The 20,189-nt window shown below is 39.8% G+C and overlaps 1 protein-coding gene across 3 annotated transcripts in view; it reads left to right on the plus strand.

Moving 5' to 3' along the window:
* Window positions 1-20,189, plus strand: part of RBMS3 (RNA binding motif single stranded interacting protein 3) — a 580,573-nt gene that overhangs the window by 381,747 nt on the left and 178,637 nt on the right. For all 3 annotated transcript variants that reach the window (XM_030551002.1, XM_030551001.1, XM_030551000.1), the window contains one exon: window positions 3,924-4,081. In XM_030551002.1, coding sequence (XP_030406862.1) covers window positions 3,924-4,081 — 158 coding nt within the window. The remainder of the gene's footprint in view (window positions 1-3,923; window positions 4,082-20,189) is intronic.

Raw genomic sequence — 20,189 nt, forward strand, 5'->3', positions numbered from 1 at the left:
TGGGAATTCATTCACACTTAAAATTTAGCTAAAATGTCTATGGGTATTTAAAACCACAGTATTTAATCTGTATCTGCTACAAGGATCAGTGCTTCCTACTCTAGAAAAGGAACTGGAAGATAAACTCTGTGGTATGGAACATGTTAGCTGCAATTTTTATTTTTTTAAACTTTTTATTTTTGCCACAGGTATAAAGACTCAATAGTCAAAACAAAATCTCACACTTGAATATTCTATTGAAATAGAATTGTCTCAGTGAGAGGGAGAGATGCTGTACAGTTAGTGATGCGTAACTGTATTTTCTCTATTATTCCATCCTTTGCATTCTGGGTATAGGTCTGATTTGCACTATCACTGTTTGTTTATTTCTAAATAATGGTAAAATATGTCGATCCCTGTCAGGCCTGCTAGTGGGGCAGGGGGAAAAGGGGGCAATTGCCCAGAGGTCCGGGTGATTTAAAATGGCCTGGGGGCCCCCAGCCACTGCTGTGGTAGCTGCGGTGGTGGCCAGGAGCCCTGGGTGGGCTGCATAGCTCCTAGGTGCGCGCATGGGGTGGTACTGGTGGTGGCGGAGGCAGCTGGGCAGGCATGTGGAAGCCCTGGCCGTGCTGAAAGAGCAGGCCTAGCAGTGCAACTAGCAGTTTGCTGGGCACCAACGGCACAGCCAACAGTAGCTTGCTGGTGCAGCACTGCCCAAATGTCAGGCAGATGGCGGGCAAGGCTTGTGCGTGCATGTGTGCACAGCCGCCATTGTTGGTCCAGCTCCGCGCCCATTGACTGTTTTACTCTGGGGCCCGGAATTGCTGTCAGCGGGCCTGATCTCAGTACACTGCTTGGTTGATTAATCCAAACAGTTAACCAATCAAAAGGCAGAGGTTTACATAATAATCTGATTATTTCTGAATAACACTGCCTGTGAAATTGCAAATCTTTACTCTGATTGATGCCTCTGCTTTAATTGACTCCACTGCTCAGCATTTTCAAAATAAAGACACTTCCTAATCTTCCCTCTCCCTTCAGCTACAGCAAAATAACAAAGCAAAATAACACTTCACAATATACACACAGAAAAAAGTGCAAAAGTGCTGAAAAGGGAAAGAGCTTTTAAAAATGTTAATCTAATTTTTTAAACTTATATCATACCTTCCTTGTTCCCGACCTCCCCTCTTTTTCTTCCCCTCTAAATATCAGCCAGGTTTATATTCTCAGAATTGATCACATGATTTGTCTTCACATTGCTTACATTGTAACAATGCCAGCCCCTCGTTCCCAATTCAGTTTTGAAATGCAATGTAAGCAAAAATGTATTTTAGTTACTGTGGAGGGAAAAGCCTTCTCAGTTGTAAGAAGGGATGGGGTGTGAGGGAAGGCGTAAAAGGAAGGAGAGGGAGGGAGGTGTTTGTGTTTTGTTGTTTTTATTTTTTTTCCCTTTTTCAAGATCAGTTTACTTTTCAACACTTTGCCCATTTGGGGTTTTATCCCCACCCCCCAAATATGGTCACTCATCTATACACATTTTACTATAATAGTAACTTGAGGGTGTTTTCTGGTTTTTTTAATTACTATTTCCATTTTATAAAATGGCACTTCTTTCAAACTACTCTGAGGTGTGGACTATTACAGGTAGTTCTAGGTGAGACGCATTATGGATAGGACTTAGGATAATGTGCCATTTACCACGTGTAGCATTGCCAATGCCAAGCATTTGTGAATCAGACCCAAAAAAAGTATGAGGCTGGCTAAAATTCAGGAGACTTTAAAAAATAAGAAATGTTACTTCAGGTTTTTGAGCCTTTAGGGTTCATGTGTTCAAGTTTTGCATAAAGAGAACCTCCCCTTCTGTCTTTCCTTTTTTCTTTTTTTTTTTAAAGGTAAGCTGTGATTCTCCCACATTGACCTATTCCAGGGAGCTGGGGCTTTAAGAAAATCACCAGTATTGCGAGACTCTTGATAAAATTGTGAGAGTTCGCAACAATGCACATGTCACTGCAATTTAGCATGTTGGGCACCGTTACATTTGTGATGTATGTGTGTTTGCATGTGTACATGTGAATAAAACTGTATATGTGTGTTTGTATATGTAATATAATTTATATTTTAATAGAATTCCTAAAGTGTTTAACTAGTAAAAGATAACTTGGTTGCTTATTTGGTGTTAATATTATTAGGCATAGTATAATTCTGTTTCCCTATTGTATTTCTGGTTCCACATATTTATTTTATTCCAGGTTTATTATGAGCTATTTATAGTGAAATGGAATGGGGTACGTCTGAATTTATAACTTGATGTTCATTTTCCATACATTAAAGGCAAAAATCAGCTGCATGTGTATGGCAGAGATATGCCCTCTTGAATTGCTATAGTGGGAGGTTTCTCTTGCCTTGGAACTTTCAGAAGTCTTTGACCCTGATTCTCTACAGGGCTGCACCTTTTGTAGTCATTTATACCTTTGTACAGTGGGTGTAAACTGCTGCAAAATCAGAATTCTCTACTCCCTCACAGTGGTGGTGTTCACTTTATAGAGGGGTGAATGAGGTTCAAGGAAGTGGAGAAACAGGGTCCTTGAGTTTGCACTCTATTCACGTATCTTCATGGAGTTGGGCAAATGCATGGGATTGTTTGTGCTTGTCCATGAACCAAGTTGCACTGGGTTAACTGAAGATGTGATTTTTAAAGCCAATTTAGCTAAACTGATGCAAAAGGCTGTATGGACATTCTGATGTTGGTTTAAATCAGGCTTATTTCGAGTTAGCCTAAGGTCTGATCTACACTGGGAATTTACATCAGAAAAACCTACACCCCCTGAGAGGAGTAACTATTTTGAATTACCTCCTAGCACTAAGTTAACAGAAGAATTCTTTCATCAACTTCCCACTCAGGGAGTTGGGTTATCTACACCAACAGGAGAATCCCTCCCATCAGTGTAGGAAGCACTACAGTTGTGCAACTGTGCCACTGTAGTGTTTTAGGTGTAGACAAGCCCTAAGTCGATTGGAAACAGGTTTAAGCTAAACCAAAATAAGCTGCATGTAAACCAAAATAAGTGTGTCCATACAGATGTTTGCAGGGGTTTAACTAAACTTGTTTAATTAAACAGGTGCAAGTTTGTGTGTAAACAGGGCATTTGTTCAAAGTTGTTAATGCTTTTGCTGCACCCGTGTTTTGTATCCCCTTCCTGAGAGTATTCTAGCAAACAAGTTACCAGCAGGAATGTTTGCCAGAATTGCCATTTTAAACTAATACTTTGGAGTATTACTAGAAAGTGATTTTCAAATTTGAATTCTGAGTATTAACATTCTAAACCCATTCTAAGAAGTATGCTCATCCAATCAAGGAATAAAACATACACCCTGTGACCTATTAGTAAAAAAAGCTTAAAGTTTGAATTGCAACTATCAAACATTCAAAGCAATAATCCTTGTTAGAGCTTGTTGGAAAATTTCCAGAAAAACATTCTCCATTTTCAACCAAGCTCACTCATAGTGACCAAGTTACAAACAGTCTTCAGGCTGGAATATATGTCTCTGCATACAACATTTGCTGAATATTTTTGAGCAGTGAACACATATGTGGAAATCATGTTCTGTTCAGTCAACTTCCTAAATTAGGCCACAGTCCTGAAAACACTTGTGCATGAGAGTAACGTCCTGCACATGAGCAGTCCCATTGAGTTAAATGGGGCTGCTCCTGGATGGAGAGATAAGCACATGCATGAATTTTTCAGAGTTGAGGCCTCAATGGGCTATATTTGACCAATATATTGTCAGCTCTGAATAGCTTGCAGAGCTATGCTTCTAACCCTGTTATAATTTCTTGGCTCTGTATTATTTGGAGCACCCACCATTTTTGGATATCGGGAGCCACAAGCTGTTCTGTTAAAGTACTGAGTTTAATTGAGGCTGTTTCTTTTCTTTTATCATAGCAACAAGAGCAAGACCCAACTAATTTATACATCTCAAATTTACCCATTTCCATGGATGAGCAGGAACTGGAGAATATGCTGAAACCCTTCGGACATGTCATTTCCACCAGAATATTAAGAGATGCTAATGGAGTCAGCAGAGGAGTCGGCTTCGCCAGGTGAAACCCTTGGTCTATTTGATTTATTCTGGTGGGAGGGGGGTTGGTTTGGGTTTTGTTTTTTTTTTTGCTTTTGCTTTTTGCAAATGCTGTTCCCTCAGTAGCTCTGAAGCCTCATAGCTATGGAATATGCAGAACAGTCAGGAAACAGCATCTTGATCAGATTGAGTGTCTGCATTTTTCACGGAACTGAAGAATACCAGTGGAAATAGGAGTTCATCCCATTGGTCCCAATATTAGTTACATTACACTTTTGCATATGGAAATAAAATCGCTAGCAATAGTGAACAGTCCATGCATTATCAATTTTAGATAATAATAAATGTCCTACAGCTGAATGCATTTAGAGATTTAGCAAAGCCGTTCTAACAAAGAAAGGTACATTTATCAGCAGGAAGAGCAGATGAGAGGAAGTGTATCTAGAGAAACACAAGTTGCCCGAAAGCCCCAAGGATTCCAGGCTCCTGAGAGGAGGTCAGGAGAAAGATTTACATTTAAGAAACCTTGGCTAGTATGATGTTTTAGACAGAATAGAGTAGACCTTGTGTCATTGTCATGAGAGAAGGAAGTATTTTCATGTTAACTGTAAGGAAATACTTATAGAAAGCTCCCTCAGCTGGAAACACTGTTAAACGTAATAGGTTTGTTTAAAAAGTAATAGTATTAAAGAATGGGATCTGTACATAGAAGGGGACAGAAGAGGTAAGTGGAATAAGGAGCAACTTATATATCCACTTACACTGTAGATAAATGTCTCCTGCTTCAAAAGAAAAGAAGCATCACTCTGGTGTACGGAACATTCATGAGACTGTTCTTTTGAACAGCAAGCAAAATTATGACTGAGTTATTTTATAAATTTCCCTGGAATACACTATATCTTGGTATATCATGACACTTCTCCCAGTACCATAATACTACTGAGTAAAGTGGGGTTACTGTGTGATAATGAAGGAGCTTACAAGATGACTGGCATTGTAATGTTACCTTTGTCCTTGAGATACAAGATCATCATATTCAAGAAAATGTTATGGTATTACTGTCTGAATTCAAATGGTAAAAGACAAACCGATCAGTGTAAAAGATGACATACCATTCTTTACGCACCATCTATGTTAACAATATTAGCTTGACTCTCTGAACTCACTACACGCAGCCCAGCATTATCAGATGATAAACATCGCATTATAAATTCATGGAAATGTATTTCATTGATAACATTTTTTTTTAAACCCAGTGTTAATGCAAGACGAAGGTCATGTATTTAATGACAAAATTCTCATTGACTTGAATGAAGCCAGGATTTCTCGAAGCCACAATTGAATGCTGAAGCTTCACTTTGCCCTTGGGTACTAAAATTTACAATCTCATCTTTAATGACATGATATTTCTCTTGTAACAAGGCACTATTCCATTTCTTTGTACAGTATGTATGTCACTGTATATAGATAGGCGCTTTATGGTTGCCTAGAAGCATGTGAGGGGGGAGGGGGAGCAGGCTAGTACATCTATAGTGTGAGCACACACAGTAGGTGTGTGTGACTATGAGGCAATGGTGGGATATCAGGAATATTTATATGGAGAATCGACTACTTTGCAGGTGTAAAGCATATCTAAAGCTCATTTAGCTGGAGGATTATCCCTGTCTGGGAGAGTGGCTTTAAGCCATTGTGGTGCCCACTGTGCCTTTCTTCTCCTCGTTATCCCCATTGTACATTTCTAACCCTGATGGTTGTGGAGAAAAGCGTGAAATCATGACCGAAAGGGCACCTAAAGGCTCACCACATCGGAGGCAAACAGAGCCTATGGGATAGAAAAGGAATAAATAATAAAACAGAAAATATCATAATGGGACTGTATATATTCATTGTGCGCCCACACCTTGAATACTGTGTGCAGTTTTGGTTCCCTCATCTCAAAAAAGAAGGTATTAGAATTGGAAAAGGTGCAGAGAAGGGCAACAAAAATATTTCAGATTATGGAACTGGTTCCATATGTGAAGAGATTAAAAAGACGAACTGTTCAGCATAGAAAAGAGGTGGTTAAAGGGGCATATGATAGAGGGGCAAAATCATGAGTGGTATGCAGAAAGTGAATAGAGAAGTGTTATTTACCCCTACTAGGGATAAACACCAGAACTAGGGATCTCCCGATGAAATGAATAGGCAGCAAGTTTAAAGCAAACAAAAGGAAGTACTTCACACAGCACAGATATGATCTTTCATGCTCATTGTGATGGGACATTGTGAAGGTCAAAAGTATAACTGGGTTTAACAAAGAACTGGATAAATCCATGGAAGTCCATCACTGTCTATTAGCTGAGATGTAACTCCATGATTCTTGTGTCCCTAAATCTCCAACTGCCAGAAGCTGGGACTGGATGACAGGGAATGGATCACTCAGAATTGCCCTGTTCTGTTCATTCCCTCCAAACCATCTGGCACTGGCCAGTATCAGACAGGATACTGGGCTAGGGGGACCACTGGTCTAATCCAGTAAGACTGTTCTTATGTTCAGTTCAAGCCCTAACAAATATATGAGCGAGGATTCTGAGTAACATAGCTGCATGTTGGAAAACTCTGTGGAATGAGATTATCTCTTCCAAGTCCCTGGCCCTACATTCATTACCATTTTTGCAGCCTCTTTGCATGGTTCAGCCATATCATTTTCCTGTCAGAGAGCCTTTTGCACATAGGGGGAAAGGGGTAGGTTTTGCCCGATAATATGAAATCAGACTATTCTGAAGTCAAAATATATAACTATAAATGCTGCTATTAGTCATAAAATATCACTCTTTAAAAATCCAGTCACTTTATTTAATTGCACCACACAGGCACTCTGGGACTGTAATAGGGCACAGATTCTTTGCATGCAGCACTCTTGGAAATGCAACCCTTTCAAAAGAAGAAATGCTGGTCATTTCCAGCCATACCTGGAAACTACCCAGGTGCTTTAGGCTCAGTTGGAGAGAAAGCAAGGTCTAGGAAATAGCTGATGTGGGTCACTCTACAGTAGCCTGCAGAAGGACACAGTGCCTAATGACACTATATTCTAGTGAGGACGAGAGGATGGAAAATGATGAAATACAGACAAGGTCTGATCACAAATAGTCAAATAAAAAAGAATCCCATTCAATTACATTGTGTAATGGGAGACAGCTAAAAGGAGACAAGTTTTTAAAGTGCTTATATACCAATGCTAGAAGTCTAAATAATAAAATGGGCCTTGAATTAAATGAGGATATTGATATAATAGGCATCACAGAAACTTGGTGGAATGAGGATAATCAATGGGATACAGTAATAGAAGGGTACAAAATATATCGGAAGGACAGAACAGGTCGTGCTGGTGGGGGAGTGGCACTAATGTGAAATAAAGCGTAGAATCAAATGAAGTAAAAATCATAAATGAATCAAACTGTACCATAGAATCTCTAAGGATAGACATTCCATGCTCTGATAATAAGAACATAGCAGTATGGATGTATTACCGACCACCTGACCAGGATGGTGATAGTGACTGTGAAGTGCTCAGGAAGATTAGAGAGGCTATTAAAATAAAAAAACTCAATAATAATAATGTCAGATTTCGATTATTCCCATATTGACTGAGTACATGTCACCTCAGGATGGGATACAGAGAAAGAAAAGTTTCTTGACACCTTAAATGACTGCTTTTTGGAGCAGCTGGACCTGGAACCCACAAGAGGAGAGGCAATTCTTGATTTAGTCCTAAGTGGAGCACAGGATCTGGTCCCAGAGGTGAATATAGCTGGACTGTTTAGTAATAGTGACCATAATATAATTAAATTTAATGTCCCTGTGGCAGGAAAAATACCACAGTGGCCCAACACTGTAGCATTTATGTTCAGAAAGGGGAACTACACGAAAATGAGGAGGTTAGTTAAACAGAAATTAAAGGGTACAGTGCCAAAAGTGAAATCTCTGCAAGCTGCGTGGAAACTTTTTAAAGACACCATAATTGAGGTTCAACTTAAATGTGTACCCCAAATTAAAAAAACATGGTAAGGGAACCAAAACAGAGCCATCATGGCTAAACAACAAAGTAAAAGAAACAGTGAGAGGCAAAAAGGCATCCTTTTAAAAAGTGGAAGTTAAATCCTAGTGAGGAAAACAGAAAGGAGCATAAACACTGGCAAATAAAGTGTAAAAATACAATTAGGAAGGCCAAAAAAGAATTTGAGGAACAGTTAGCCAAAGACTCAAAAAGTAATAGCAATTTTTTTCAAGTACATCAGAAGCAGGAAGCCTGCTAAACAACCAGTGGGGCCACTGGACGATTGAGGTACTAAGGGAGCACTCAAGGACGATAAGGCCATTGTGGAGAACCTAAATGAATTCTTTGCACACGTTTTCGCGGCTGAGGATGTGAGGGAGATTTCCAAACCCGAGCCATTCTTTTTAGGTGACAGATCTGAGGAACTGTCCCAGATTGAGGTATCATTAAACGAGGTTTTGGAACAAATCGATAAATTAAACAGCAATAAGTCACCAGGACCAGATGGTATTCACTCAAGGGTTCTGAAGGAACTCAAATGTGAAATTGCAGAACTACTAACTGTTATCTGTAACCTATCATTTAAATCAGCTTCTGTACCAGATGACTGGAGGATAGCTAATGTGACGCCAATTTTTAAAAAGAGGTCCAGAGGTGATCCTGGCAATTACAGTCCAGTAAGCCTGATGTCAGTACCAGGCAAACTGGTTGAAACTATAATAAAGAATGAATTATCATACATATAGATGTACGTAGTTCATTGAGGAAGAGTCAACATAGTTTTAGTAAAGAGAAATTGTGCCTCACCAATCTACCACAATTCTTCGTAGGGTCTAGAAGCATGTGGACAAAGGGGATCCAGTGGATATAGTGTACTTAGATTTTCAGAAAGCCTTTGCAGGTCCCTCACCAAAGGCTCTTACACAAAGTAAGCTGCTATAGTATAAAAGAGAAGGTGCTGTCATGGATTGGTAACTGGTTAAAAGATCAGAAAGAAAGAGTACGAATAAATGGTCAGTTTTCAGAATGGAGAGAGGTAAATAGTGGTGTCCCCCAGGGGTTTGTTCTGGGACCAGTCCTATTCAACATATTCATAAATGATCAAAAGGGGTAAACAATGAGGTGGCAAAATTTGTAGATAATACAAAATTACTAAAGATAGTTAAGACCCAGGCAGAATGCGAAGAGCTATAAAGGGATCTCTCAGAACTGAGTGACTGAGCAACAAAATGGCAGATTAAATTTACAGTTGATAAATGCAAAGTAATGCACATTGGAAAGCATAATCCCAACTGTACATATAAAATGATGGGATCTAAATTAGCTGTTACCACTCAAGAAAGAGATCTTGGAGTCATTGTGGATAGTTTTCTGAAAACATCCACTCAATGTGCAGTGGCAGTCAAAAAAGCGAACAGAATACTGGGAATAATTAAGAAAGGGATAGATAATAGGACAGAAAATATCATGTTGCCTCTATATAAATCCATGGTATGCCTTCATCTTGAATACTGTATGCAGATGTGGTCACTTCATCTCAAAAAATATATTGGACTTGGAAAAGGTTCAGAAAAGGGCAACAAAAATGATTAGGGGTATGGAATGGCTTCCATATGAGGAGAAATTAATAAAACGGGGACTTTTCAGCTTGGAAAAGAGATGGCTAAGGAGAGTTATGAGTGAGGTCTATAAAATCATGACTGATGTAGAGAAAGTAGATAAGGAAGTGTTGTTTACTGATTCTCATAACACAAGAGCTAGGGGTAACCAAATGAAATTAATAGGCAACAGGTTTAAAACAAACAAAAAAATAAGTATTTCTTCACACAACACACAGTCAACCTGTGGCATTCCTTGCCAGAGGATGCTGTGAAGGCAAGACCATAACAAGGTTCAAAAAAGAACGAGGTGAATTCATGAAGGATAGGTCCATCAGTAGCTATTAGCCAGGATGGGCAGGAATGGTGTCCCTAGCCTCTGTTTGCCAGAAGCTGGGAATGGGTGACAGGGGATGGATCACTCGATGATTACCTGTTCTATTCATTCCCTCTGGAACACCTGGCACTGGCCACTGTTGGAAGAGAGGATACTGGGCTAGATGGACCTTTGATCTGACCCAGTAGGGCTGTTCTTATGCCAGGGGAAGAACTGTAGGCTGTGGTTGGATCTCTGGAGCTGAACAAGTGGGCCTTCCTGTGTGGTGAGAGCAAGCCAGGAGCCAAGAATTAAACTGGTGGGAAGCCCTGATCCAAGGACGTCTGTGAAGCCCTGAGGAGCCCAGATACAGGGGTGATGAGTTGAATAACTTTTGTTTTAAATTAATTACAAACAAGATCCCAGAAAGGAAGATTTTAATCTGAAACACCAGTTGTTTGGTGTGCAATTACTCTAGCAACACATAAGAAGAGGAAACTGAGACATGCTGGCATACCTCCAGAGGAAAGATATATCAGTTGTCTTACAGTGTCAAATCCTGATCCTATTGATTTCAATGTTAAAACTCCCCATTAAATCAATGAGACAAAAATTTGGCCCTAAAATCCTCTAGTAAAAATTCTTAGGATATTTTTGTTGAAAAGTTGCAGCTCTTCAGATGTAGTCATGTAGACGGGTTCTTTTGTAACAGAAATAATATGAATGCACTAAGGTATTTTTTATAAATACCGTACTTAAATGTTCTATTCTACACTATAAATTACACTGCATAGCGAGCCTTTTTCTAAAGATGTTTTTAAATGGTAAGTACAAAAAAGTGTTAGAAGCTACCAACATTTTTTTTTGTGTTTGCTCTCTCGTAACTTAAAATGACCTTGCAAGATTCAGCCCCAAGCAACATTTTACAGCAAAGTCATAAACCTCCAAAAAGAGAAATTTATGATGGAAATGCTGACAGCCAGACCCTCAACCATTGCAGTGCTAGCGGGTGCCAGTATAATACTGAACCTGTGAGTTAGAAGACAGTAGCATAAATCAGCCAAGGTCTGGCTAGAAATGACGGTGTTTTCATGCCATCCATTTCCCTTTTCCAGTAACATGAGAGAATTTGTCCAACATAAACTGCCTTAAAATAATGTTATGGTACTGTTCACAAAGGGTGACCAAAGTTAAGAATTTCACAGTTACGTTTCTCCCAAACCTGAGAGAAAGAGGAACATTGAGAAAACACTTTGCCTTCTCTTTTTGTGACTAGATGTTTTGGGTTTGAGGGGTCTAGTGTTACTTTTGTTGCATGATTAATATTCTTTTAATTATGTTTTTAACTGAGTGAATTTCTTTGCATATGTTTGTGGTTTTTTAATTAAAATAAGCTGATGTTTATTGCCTTTGTTACACTTTACATTTAGTCTTTGTGAATCATATTTGTACTTCATGGACTAAAAAAAGCGCATGGAACATGGGCAGCACGTAGTAGGCCTCATCAGGGTCTTGTCTCATGTATACTAGTTTTACGCTGACTTTAAGGGAAATGGAATTGCTCCTGATTTAGACTGGCCTAGTGAGATGAGAATCAGGCCCTCAGTTTGCTTTCTCCAATATAGTGGTGTGTAATAAAAGGGCTGCTCATAGCATCTCATTAGTGTGCTGCACATAGATTTTGTGTGCTCATGTGTGATAAACAAGTTCCTTTAATTTGAGCAATAGAGATTCGAACCAAACAGTGAAGCCTCCCTAGATCTACCTCTTATCGACAGAGAGGGTGTTTGGTACAAGAGAACACAAGCTAGCTGAGTTAGCCATAGGAAGGAATGGGCAGGGCCGGCTCCAGGGGTTTTGCCGCCCCAAGCAGCCAAAAAAAAAGCCACGATTGTGATCTGCAGCAATTCAGTGGGAGTTCCTTCGCTCTGAGCAGGAGTGAGGGACCCTCCGCCGAATTGCTGCCGAATAGCTGAAAGTGCCACCCCACTCCGGAGTGGCCGCCCCAAGCACCTGCTTGATAAGCTGGTGCCTGGAGCCGGCTCTGGGAATGGGTTCACAGAATGGAGCCATATCAGGGTATTACATTTCAAGAAAGCAAATTTGTGAACTTATCCAGTGAGTTTAGTACTCTGGTCAGAAGTAGTAAAATCCTTGAGTATGGAAGAAAGCCTGGAGAATGCTGAGAAACCCCATAACTACATGCAATAGGCTACAATTCCTCGGGAGGGGGATAAAAAAAAAGAGAGGGAATGTGAAGGAGCCAAAATAGTTTCATAGTTACAGCCAATGAAACCATACAGGGTCCATCTACTGGGTTTGGTAGGGAATAGGTGATTTGTTTGGGGGCTCAGATTTTCTCTTAGGCACTCTCCACCCTTCCCTTCTCACTCCCAGGGACACCCTGACATCTTCTCAATCTCTCCCATACCCAAAACGCATACCTGTATTGTCTTTTTGGGGAGCAGTGTCACGTGTCCCACTGTACATGTGCGCACATACACTCTCTTTCTCTCTCTCTCTCTCTCCCTGCCCCTCCTCCTCCGCCCTAGTCCTACTTTGTCTGGTCCTCAGTCGTGGCCGTTCTCACATCTGAATTTAGGGGACAAAGAGGGCCATTTTCCCTACTTTCATTCCACAGGATTCCTGAGTGAGGAAAGAGAAAGCATCTTATCTCTCTTCCTCCCGCCCCACACATACACACGGGTATCAGGAGGGAGATACTGACACACCACAGCCAGCTGGCTCCTAGACCAGTGGTTCTTGGTCTGGGGTCCATGGGCCGCTTGCGGCCCAATCAGCACACAGTTGCGGCCCATGTGACATCCTCAGAGACGTAAAGATAGTATATGTATTGTGTTGATATGGCCCATGTAACACACACACAGCTGAATATGCAGCCCACGACAGTTAATAGGTTGAGAACTACTTCCCTAGACTAGCCACAGGAACCTACAGTGCCTGGTTAGTGCTTGACCATAAAGTATCATAGACTGTGTAATAGTTTCTCAAATAGAGTAATGTAAACTCCATGAGTGGAGGACCGTAGATGGAAAAAAGTACTAGAAAATGTGTTGTAATAAACTATCGTGCACTGGACTAGGTCAGCTCTAATTGTTGTGGTTTGATGAAGGAATTGGGTTTGTTTAGTTTGGAAAAGAGAAGACAAAGAGGGACATGATAGCAGTTTTCAGGTATCTAAAAGGGTGTCATCAGGAGGAGGGAGAAAACTTGTTCACCTTAGCCTCCAATGATAGAACAAGAAGCAATGGGCTTAAACTGCAGCAAGGGAGATTTAGGTTGGACATTAGGAAAAAGTTCCTAACTGTCAGGGTAGTTAAACACTGGAATAGATTGCCTAGGGAAGTTGTGGAATCTCCATCTCTGGAGGTATTTAAGAGTAGGTTAGATAAATGTCTATTAGGGATGGTCTAGACAGTATTTGGTCCTGCCATGAGGGCAGGGGACTGGACTCGATGACCTCTCGAGGTCCCTTCCAGTCCTAGAGTCTGAGTCTGAGTCTATGATTATCCAAAACATTCAGCTGTATTTTAGCCCACCTGTTCTCAGGCTCCCACCAAACAAAACCTCTATCCTGGACATGGCATACGAACATAATGTGGTCTGAGTTACATATCTGGGAACTATGAGGTCCTGATTGCTAATCCTGGATCTCCAATTCCTTCTGTGTCCTTAGGCAAGTCACTTAACCTCTTTGCTGCAGTTTCCTTATCTGTAGAATATTTTTTTTATTTCCTACCACATAAAGGTATCACAGGGATTACTTCAGGGGTTCTCAAACTGGGGGTCGGGACCCCTCAGGATCGTGAGGTTATTACATGGGGTCACAAGCTGTCAGGCTCCACCCCAAACCCTGCTGTGCCTCCAGCATTTATAATGGTGTTAAATATATAAACAAGTGTTTTTAATGTATAAGGGGGGTTGCACTTAGAGGCTTGCTGTGTAAAAGGGGTCTCCAGTACAAAAGTCTGAGAACCCCTGGATTACTTGATTAATGTTTGCAAAACACCTTAAGATCTTCATACCGGTATTAATATAAAAATTAATAACTCACAGAAGGGAACCATAATTTAAATATAACAGAGACACTTTAATTCCAAAAAATCGCCCAATATTCAGTTGGAATTTAAAAATACGAGGCCCAATTCTCACACAATTTACGCTAAGGCGTCTAAAGGGACCTTAGTGTAAATGCAAACCAAGCCCGCATAGTTTTATTGCTTAGTGATAATTACAAGATATCAAATATTTGTTATATAATAGCCACTTAATCAGCATGTTGCTCTTTCTAATATATCTTTATGTTCTTAAACTTTTACTTGACATTTTATTAATCTGCATAATGAGTAAGTACAGTAGATTTATTTCCAGAAGGTTTTCTATGTATTTATTTGCACTTACATTGTGAAGGATCCCCATCATTTATAACAACTTATAATGACCACTATGGTGCCACAGTGGTCTATAGAGGGGAATAATATACATTTTAAAAATAGAATAAATTTTTGTTTGCTAGGGAAGGATAAACCTCAAATGGTTTGGTGGTGAGATTCGCTAAGATTAAGCATACAGAATTCTGATTCTTTATATGAACTTTCTCCCAACATCTCGAGTTTGTAAATTTGGGCTGGAGATTTGATAACAGCTTTTCTTTAGAGGTTTTCCACACTTCCCTGCTGGGTCAGAAATATAATAAGAATTGCTCTCTTTATAGTATATCAGTGCTTCAGTTTCTGGTCTTAATCAGAATCAAGAAGTACAGAGACAAATGAAAAGGAAATTCAAGGTTTTTAAAATAATTATCCAAACCTTTAAGAATATTAAAAGAATTTGGCCTATGACTTTGGTGGGGTCTTATTTTCTACAAACTAATTCTTACCCAAAAATGATATTTACAAGATGCACCCTAGTACCTTCAGAATTGTTGTAGGGCATGAACTGGTCTAGGGCCTGGGACTTTTTCCATTAAACTGTGGACTAGTACCAAAAGTGCACTATTAAAGGAGTTTGAAAGTGATATCTTGTGAACCATCTAGAAAAGAAACAATTTTGTTTTACCACTAGAAAATTGGTATTACCCATTTTTCAGAGGTATATTACATCTATCTCTTTGCATGACAAATTGTGACATTATTAGGATCTTTATTTTTACAATCTGGTTTTCCAGTTTACTTTATTTCTTACATATTTTTTGTGGCCATTACTTACTTAAATAAATAAATAAATAAATAAATAAAGGATGATGCAGCCTTCAATTGTATGTTGAGCTCTGTGTGGGTGGGCCCTTTTGCCCACACACAGCCCCATGTGTAGGATCAGGCTCTTGTACAGTATGTAACATGAGAATCCCAAATGTTATTTCTGCCCATAACAAATGCTGAGGGTGTATCAAAATTTCAATGGAATTAAAACAAGATGGTAAATCAGAATGATAGGGAAGTCAGGTTTCGATATCTCACCACCTGCCAAGGCTAGAAACATATTGGGAGACCAGCAAAACTGTTTCCAGGAGTAATAAACATTTTCTGCTTCTAGTCATGAATTAATGAGTAGTCTAAAACACATCAATGAGTTGTTTCAGTTTATTAAATAAGATATTGCACATTTTAGGATAATCTCTTAGACGTACTCTTTTACTACTTTCTGAAAGCAAAAATAATTAAATCCTTCAAATCCCAGAGTAATTTTGCTAAATTATCACTATTCATTTGATTTAATCCTGCTAACAGTGAGGACATTCAGAGTTAAATTTTCAAGTTTAGGTGCCTAAATTGCACCTTGCAAACATAAGCATATATACATTCAAACATCAAATTGTGGTCCAGATCCTAAGGTGGAGAAAATTGGCATAGTATGTGTGCAAAATGGATAATCTGTAATTTCCCTCAGGAGAACCATAAGAGGAGCTAATGTAGTGAGGGAGGGGGAAAGATTTCACAATATTGCTTTATTTTCAGAACTCCAGAACCTTCTCTGATTTCCCAGATCCTCCAGGAGTTGGGGAGGAAACTGAGGACGTGCTTCACTAGATTACCCTGGCCACATTGTCCTCATAACTCCATTTGCAGATTAACTCTTGTTTACCAATCACCTAGGGTCATTGTTACAAACTGTACATATAACCACCCACTTGCATGTGCAATTATTTGTTTTGTGTGCACAAATACACATTTTTCAGTCTTTGTCTATCTTGCATATTTTTGTATATCTTGTGATTTTTCTGCACAGAAATAGATGTTGCGTGCAGCATGATCAGCCAGCTTTGAAAATGTGCCCTTCCCAGTCAGTGTGGGAAGTCTAGGCTGCCAATAGTTTGTCCTTGCACTAACTCACTGTATTCTCAGAGCCAAAGGGTCAATTCTAATATATAGTGCTGCAGGTCCTCCTACAGAGATGATGTATGGGCTCTATCCTTCGTTCTAAATGTTCCCATTTTCTATGTGAAGTCAAACCTTAAGAGTAAGGGGTAGCTTTTCAGAGGTCTCCATTTATGAACCCACAACTTTGTTCATAGAATTGACTTGAGTGTGCAAAACTTATGCAGTAGCAATAAATGTATGGATTGCAAAACCCATTTGAACTCAATTTACAGCCAATTTATGTAAATTCTGTCCTTTGGATAGGTTTTGAAAAATTTGAATTCTTTTTAGCACTGTTTTAATTTAAATAAAAATTTTGCCAGTGCAACAAAATGCACTGCAATTAGCTATATATATATCTATATCTATAAAATACACATAAACACATATATGTCTGCACACACATACAGTTATGCACTTAATATAATATATAAATCCAGCATACAGAAACTATGTTAAAAGAACATTATTAAGCTTGCAAAGTCTAGCACTCAAAAGTTAAGAAATGCCAGAATTTGTCCCTTGTGTGTTTGCATTATGATAGTCTTGAATTACATGGTCACACAGTTTTTTCCACAGGACTGCTGACTCATTCAGTCCCCAATGGCTCCTAGTCCCAATCTTCTTTCCCAGGGTCCTCTCAGTTTCTCCCCACACAGTCTTTGGCTTGGTCTCTTTACCCAACCAGTCCTGGCTCCTAATCAGATCTGTCTGATCCCCCTTTCACCTTCTTCCCACACTCACTAGCCTCCACCCCAAACCCCACTTTGCCTCCAGCATTTATAATGGTGTTAATATATAAACAAGTGTTTTTAATTTATAAAGGGGGTTGCACTCAGAGGCTTGCTGTGTGAAAGGGGCCCCCAGTACAATAGTTTGAGAACCACTGCCTTACTCTCCCATTCCTAGTTTCCCTTTTTCCCCTCTCCCTACCAGCCTAAGGTTCCAGTCTTCAGCCAATCTATTCCCTGGTCCCCCAGATCCAGTTCTTGTCCCCTACGCATTCAAATCACATGGCTTTCTCCTCTTTGCGGTTTCATCATTGGGGGATTGGAGTGAGGAGAGGGTCATTGAAAGCACAAGAGAAATAGGTTTCCTGCTCTCAGTTTAGGTGCCTGGACTCTCACCCAGCCCTGGCGCAGCTTGCAGCCCAGAACTACAATTGCAGGGAAAGTTCTGCTTAGCCCTACGCTGGACCATACTTGGTGCAGGTAGAATCTTGGGGAATTTGGCTGCTATAATCAAAGAAACGTATGTGTAATTGATTTTTTTTAAAAAGGCTTATAACTTAGCCAGATTTGGCCAGATTTTCACAAGGACAGTGAAAGCACATCTCTAACAACAACTGTCAAATTTCAAACCCTTGCTCCAATGCATGGGGATGCTACAGCTTTCCAAAGCAAATGAAGCCATAATTTTTTAATGTGGGCAAAACAATTTATTTTTCCCTAATCTTGTTCTCGGAAACAGCTGAATTGGCATGGCTGAAATTTTCCCTAATACAAATCCACCTGAGGCAGATACCCATCATGCAATATTTCAGCCCAAATGGTGACAGTTTGGTGAAGTTGTAAATAATTGAAAATAAGGTCTCATATCTCACACAAAAGAAGAGTTGATACTTCACCACAGACTACATATGTATATTTGAAAATTATAATTCATGCATCTGTCCGTAGGTGGGAGATGCATCCAAGATGTCTCAAGTGTTACTTAATGGCTAGAGGTCTAATTAACATATTTCTGGAGGGAAGGTCTACCTGTTACAGCTGTTCTGAAAGACTCGTGGGAATTCAGGTAGCATGGAGGAATAATGCAGGCAGTTGTAGTTATTCAGCAGCACATCTGAATCGAACATGTAAAGGTGGCTTTGTCTATTATGCTGCCTTTTCAGGCCAAGTTGATAATGCTAGTGTCGGTTTCAAGTGAAGCGTGTGCCAGATTACAGATGGCTAGTGCTGGCATTTGAAAGCCGTTAATTGTGAAACTTGAGAAGAAAATGGGCGCATTCTTTCTAAGACAGCTATTCAGGAAATGGCCTTTTTATCCCAGAGCACTGTGGGTTTCACTTTTATTCCCTTCCCACATAAAATGCATGGAGTGCACTGAGGCTCTTTCACTTGGCAGCTCCTCTATTGCATTCTTTGCCGGGGCTGCTTTGGCTTGTTAAAATGTGCCCTATGTATTCAAATGAAATTGTCACTGCTGTGTGGTGCAACATAACGTGGTTTGACACTAAGCGCCCGTAGCTACAGAAAACAGACTTTTCTTGCGTTTATGCTTTCAGAGACAAGAGTCTCTAAAGGCTTGCTGCAGACATTCGCTTAGTTAAATCTGAATGAAGCCAAAGTGAACAATCTAAGTTGCTGTCTTTGTGCTCGTGGAAACAGCCCATCCTACATGATATGGCAGTAAAAACTGAGCTACAAAAGACTGTCTCACGGTTAGAACCCAGAAGGGACAATCTTAATGGTTTCACCCAAAACAAATTAACAAAAGATTTTGTACTGCTTGGACTATTAATCAACCTAGTCTCTTTCTTAGTTTTTTTCCTAACTCTTGGCAAACTCCTATCCAAGGAGAGAAGCCACCCCTCTCAGCGCTGGGTTGAGGCTCTAGAGAATATGTACGCTCTGCAGAATGTTATTCTTTCCCCCCCTTACTAGTCTGTGGTAGGAATTGTATAGGAATTAATTTAAAAAGGATCTTGTGAGAATGAAGTAATACTTAAGTCATTAGAGTCTCCTAGCTGGAAGAATACCTAGATCAGAATCAAAATATGAAATGAGTATTGAATATAATTTTTCAAGAGAGCTCTCCTGAAAAAAAAATCTGTAGTGTCTTTGCTGCCTAATTATGAGTCGTCATCCCTGTCCCCCCTCCCCAAACATTTTAACTCCTATTGTGCAGCATGGGCAACTGTTCTCAGGATCAGTTAACCTGCTGGGGGATCCGTTTAGGTCCTTTAAAATGGCTTATACATTTCTTAAAGTGATATAAACTCGGCTCAGGATTTGGCTCATATCTTTGTATTCTTTAGAATCACTTCAGTCCTATAGGTGCTTATTTATTATTACTGCTGCAGTCCTATGGGTATCTTAGAACTACGATTCACAATTATATCAGGTGAATGATGAGTCATTTCACCAGGACAAGATCATGCGCAGTCATGTCTATCTCCCTCCAGGGCTTGGACTCATGTAATTTACAAGGGCAAATTGCTATAGGTTTTGGTTTATAATCAATTTTCCATAATTTATTTACTCTGTAATAATGAAATCATAGAAATGTTCTCAGGTCCAGGCCCCTGTGCTTAGGCAGTCCCATGTATACCTAGATTGTCACTGACAGCGAGTTATCTAACCTCCTCTTTAAAACGTCCAGTGATGCTGATTCTACAACTTCCCTTGAAAGCCTGTTCCAGTGTTTAATTATCCTTATAGTTAGAAAGCTTCTCCTAATATCTAACCTAAATCTCCCTTGCTTCAATTGTTTCTTTTTCTACCTTCAGTAGATATTGACAGCAATTTATCACCATCCTCTTTATAACAGTCCAACATATTTGAAGACTTTTATCAGCCCCCCCCTTTAGTCTTGTTTTCTCATGACTGAACATACCTAGTTTTAAAAATCTTTCCTCATAGGTCAGGTTCTCTAAAACTTGTATCATTTTTGTTGCTCTCCTCTGGACTCTCTCCCCTTTGTCCACATCTTTCCTAAAGTGGAGCTCCTGAAACTGGACACAATACTCCAGTTGAGGTCTCAGCAGTGCTAAGTAGTGTGGGACAATTACACTCCTG

This window comes from Gopherus evgoodei, chromosome 2 (assembly GCF_007399415.2).
Source record: "Gopherus evgoodei ecotype Sinaloan lineage chromosome 2, rGopEvg1_v1.p, whole genome shotgun sequence".
Lineage (NCBI taxonomy): Eukaryota > Metazoa > Chordata > Testudines > Testudinidae > Gopherus > Gopherus evgoodei.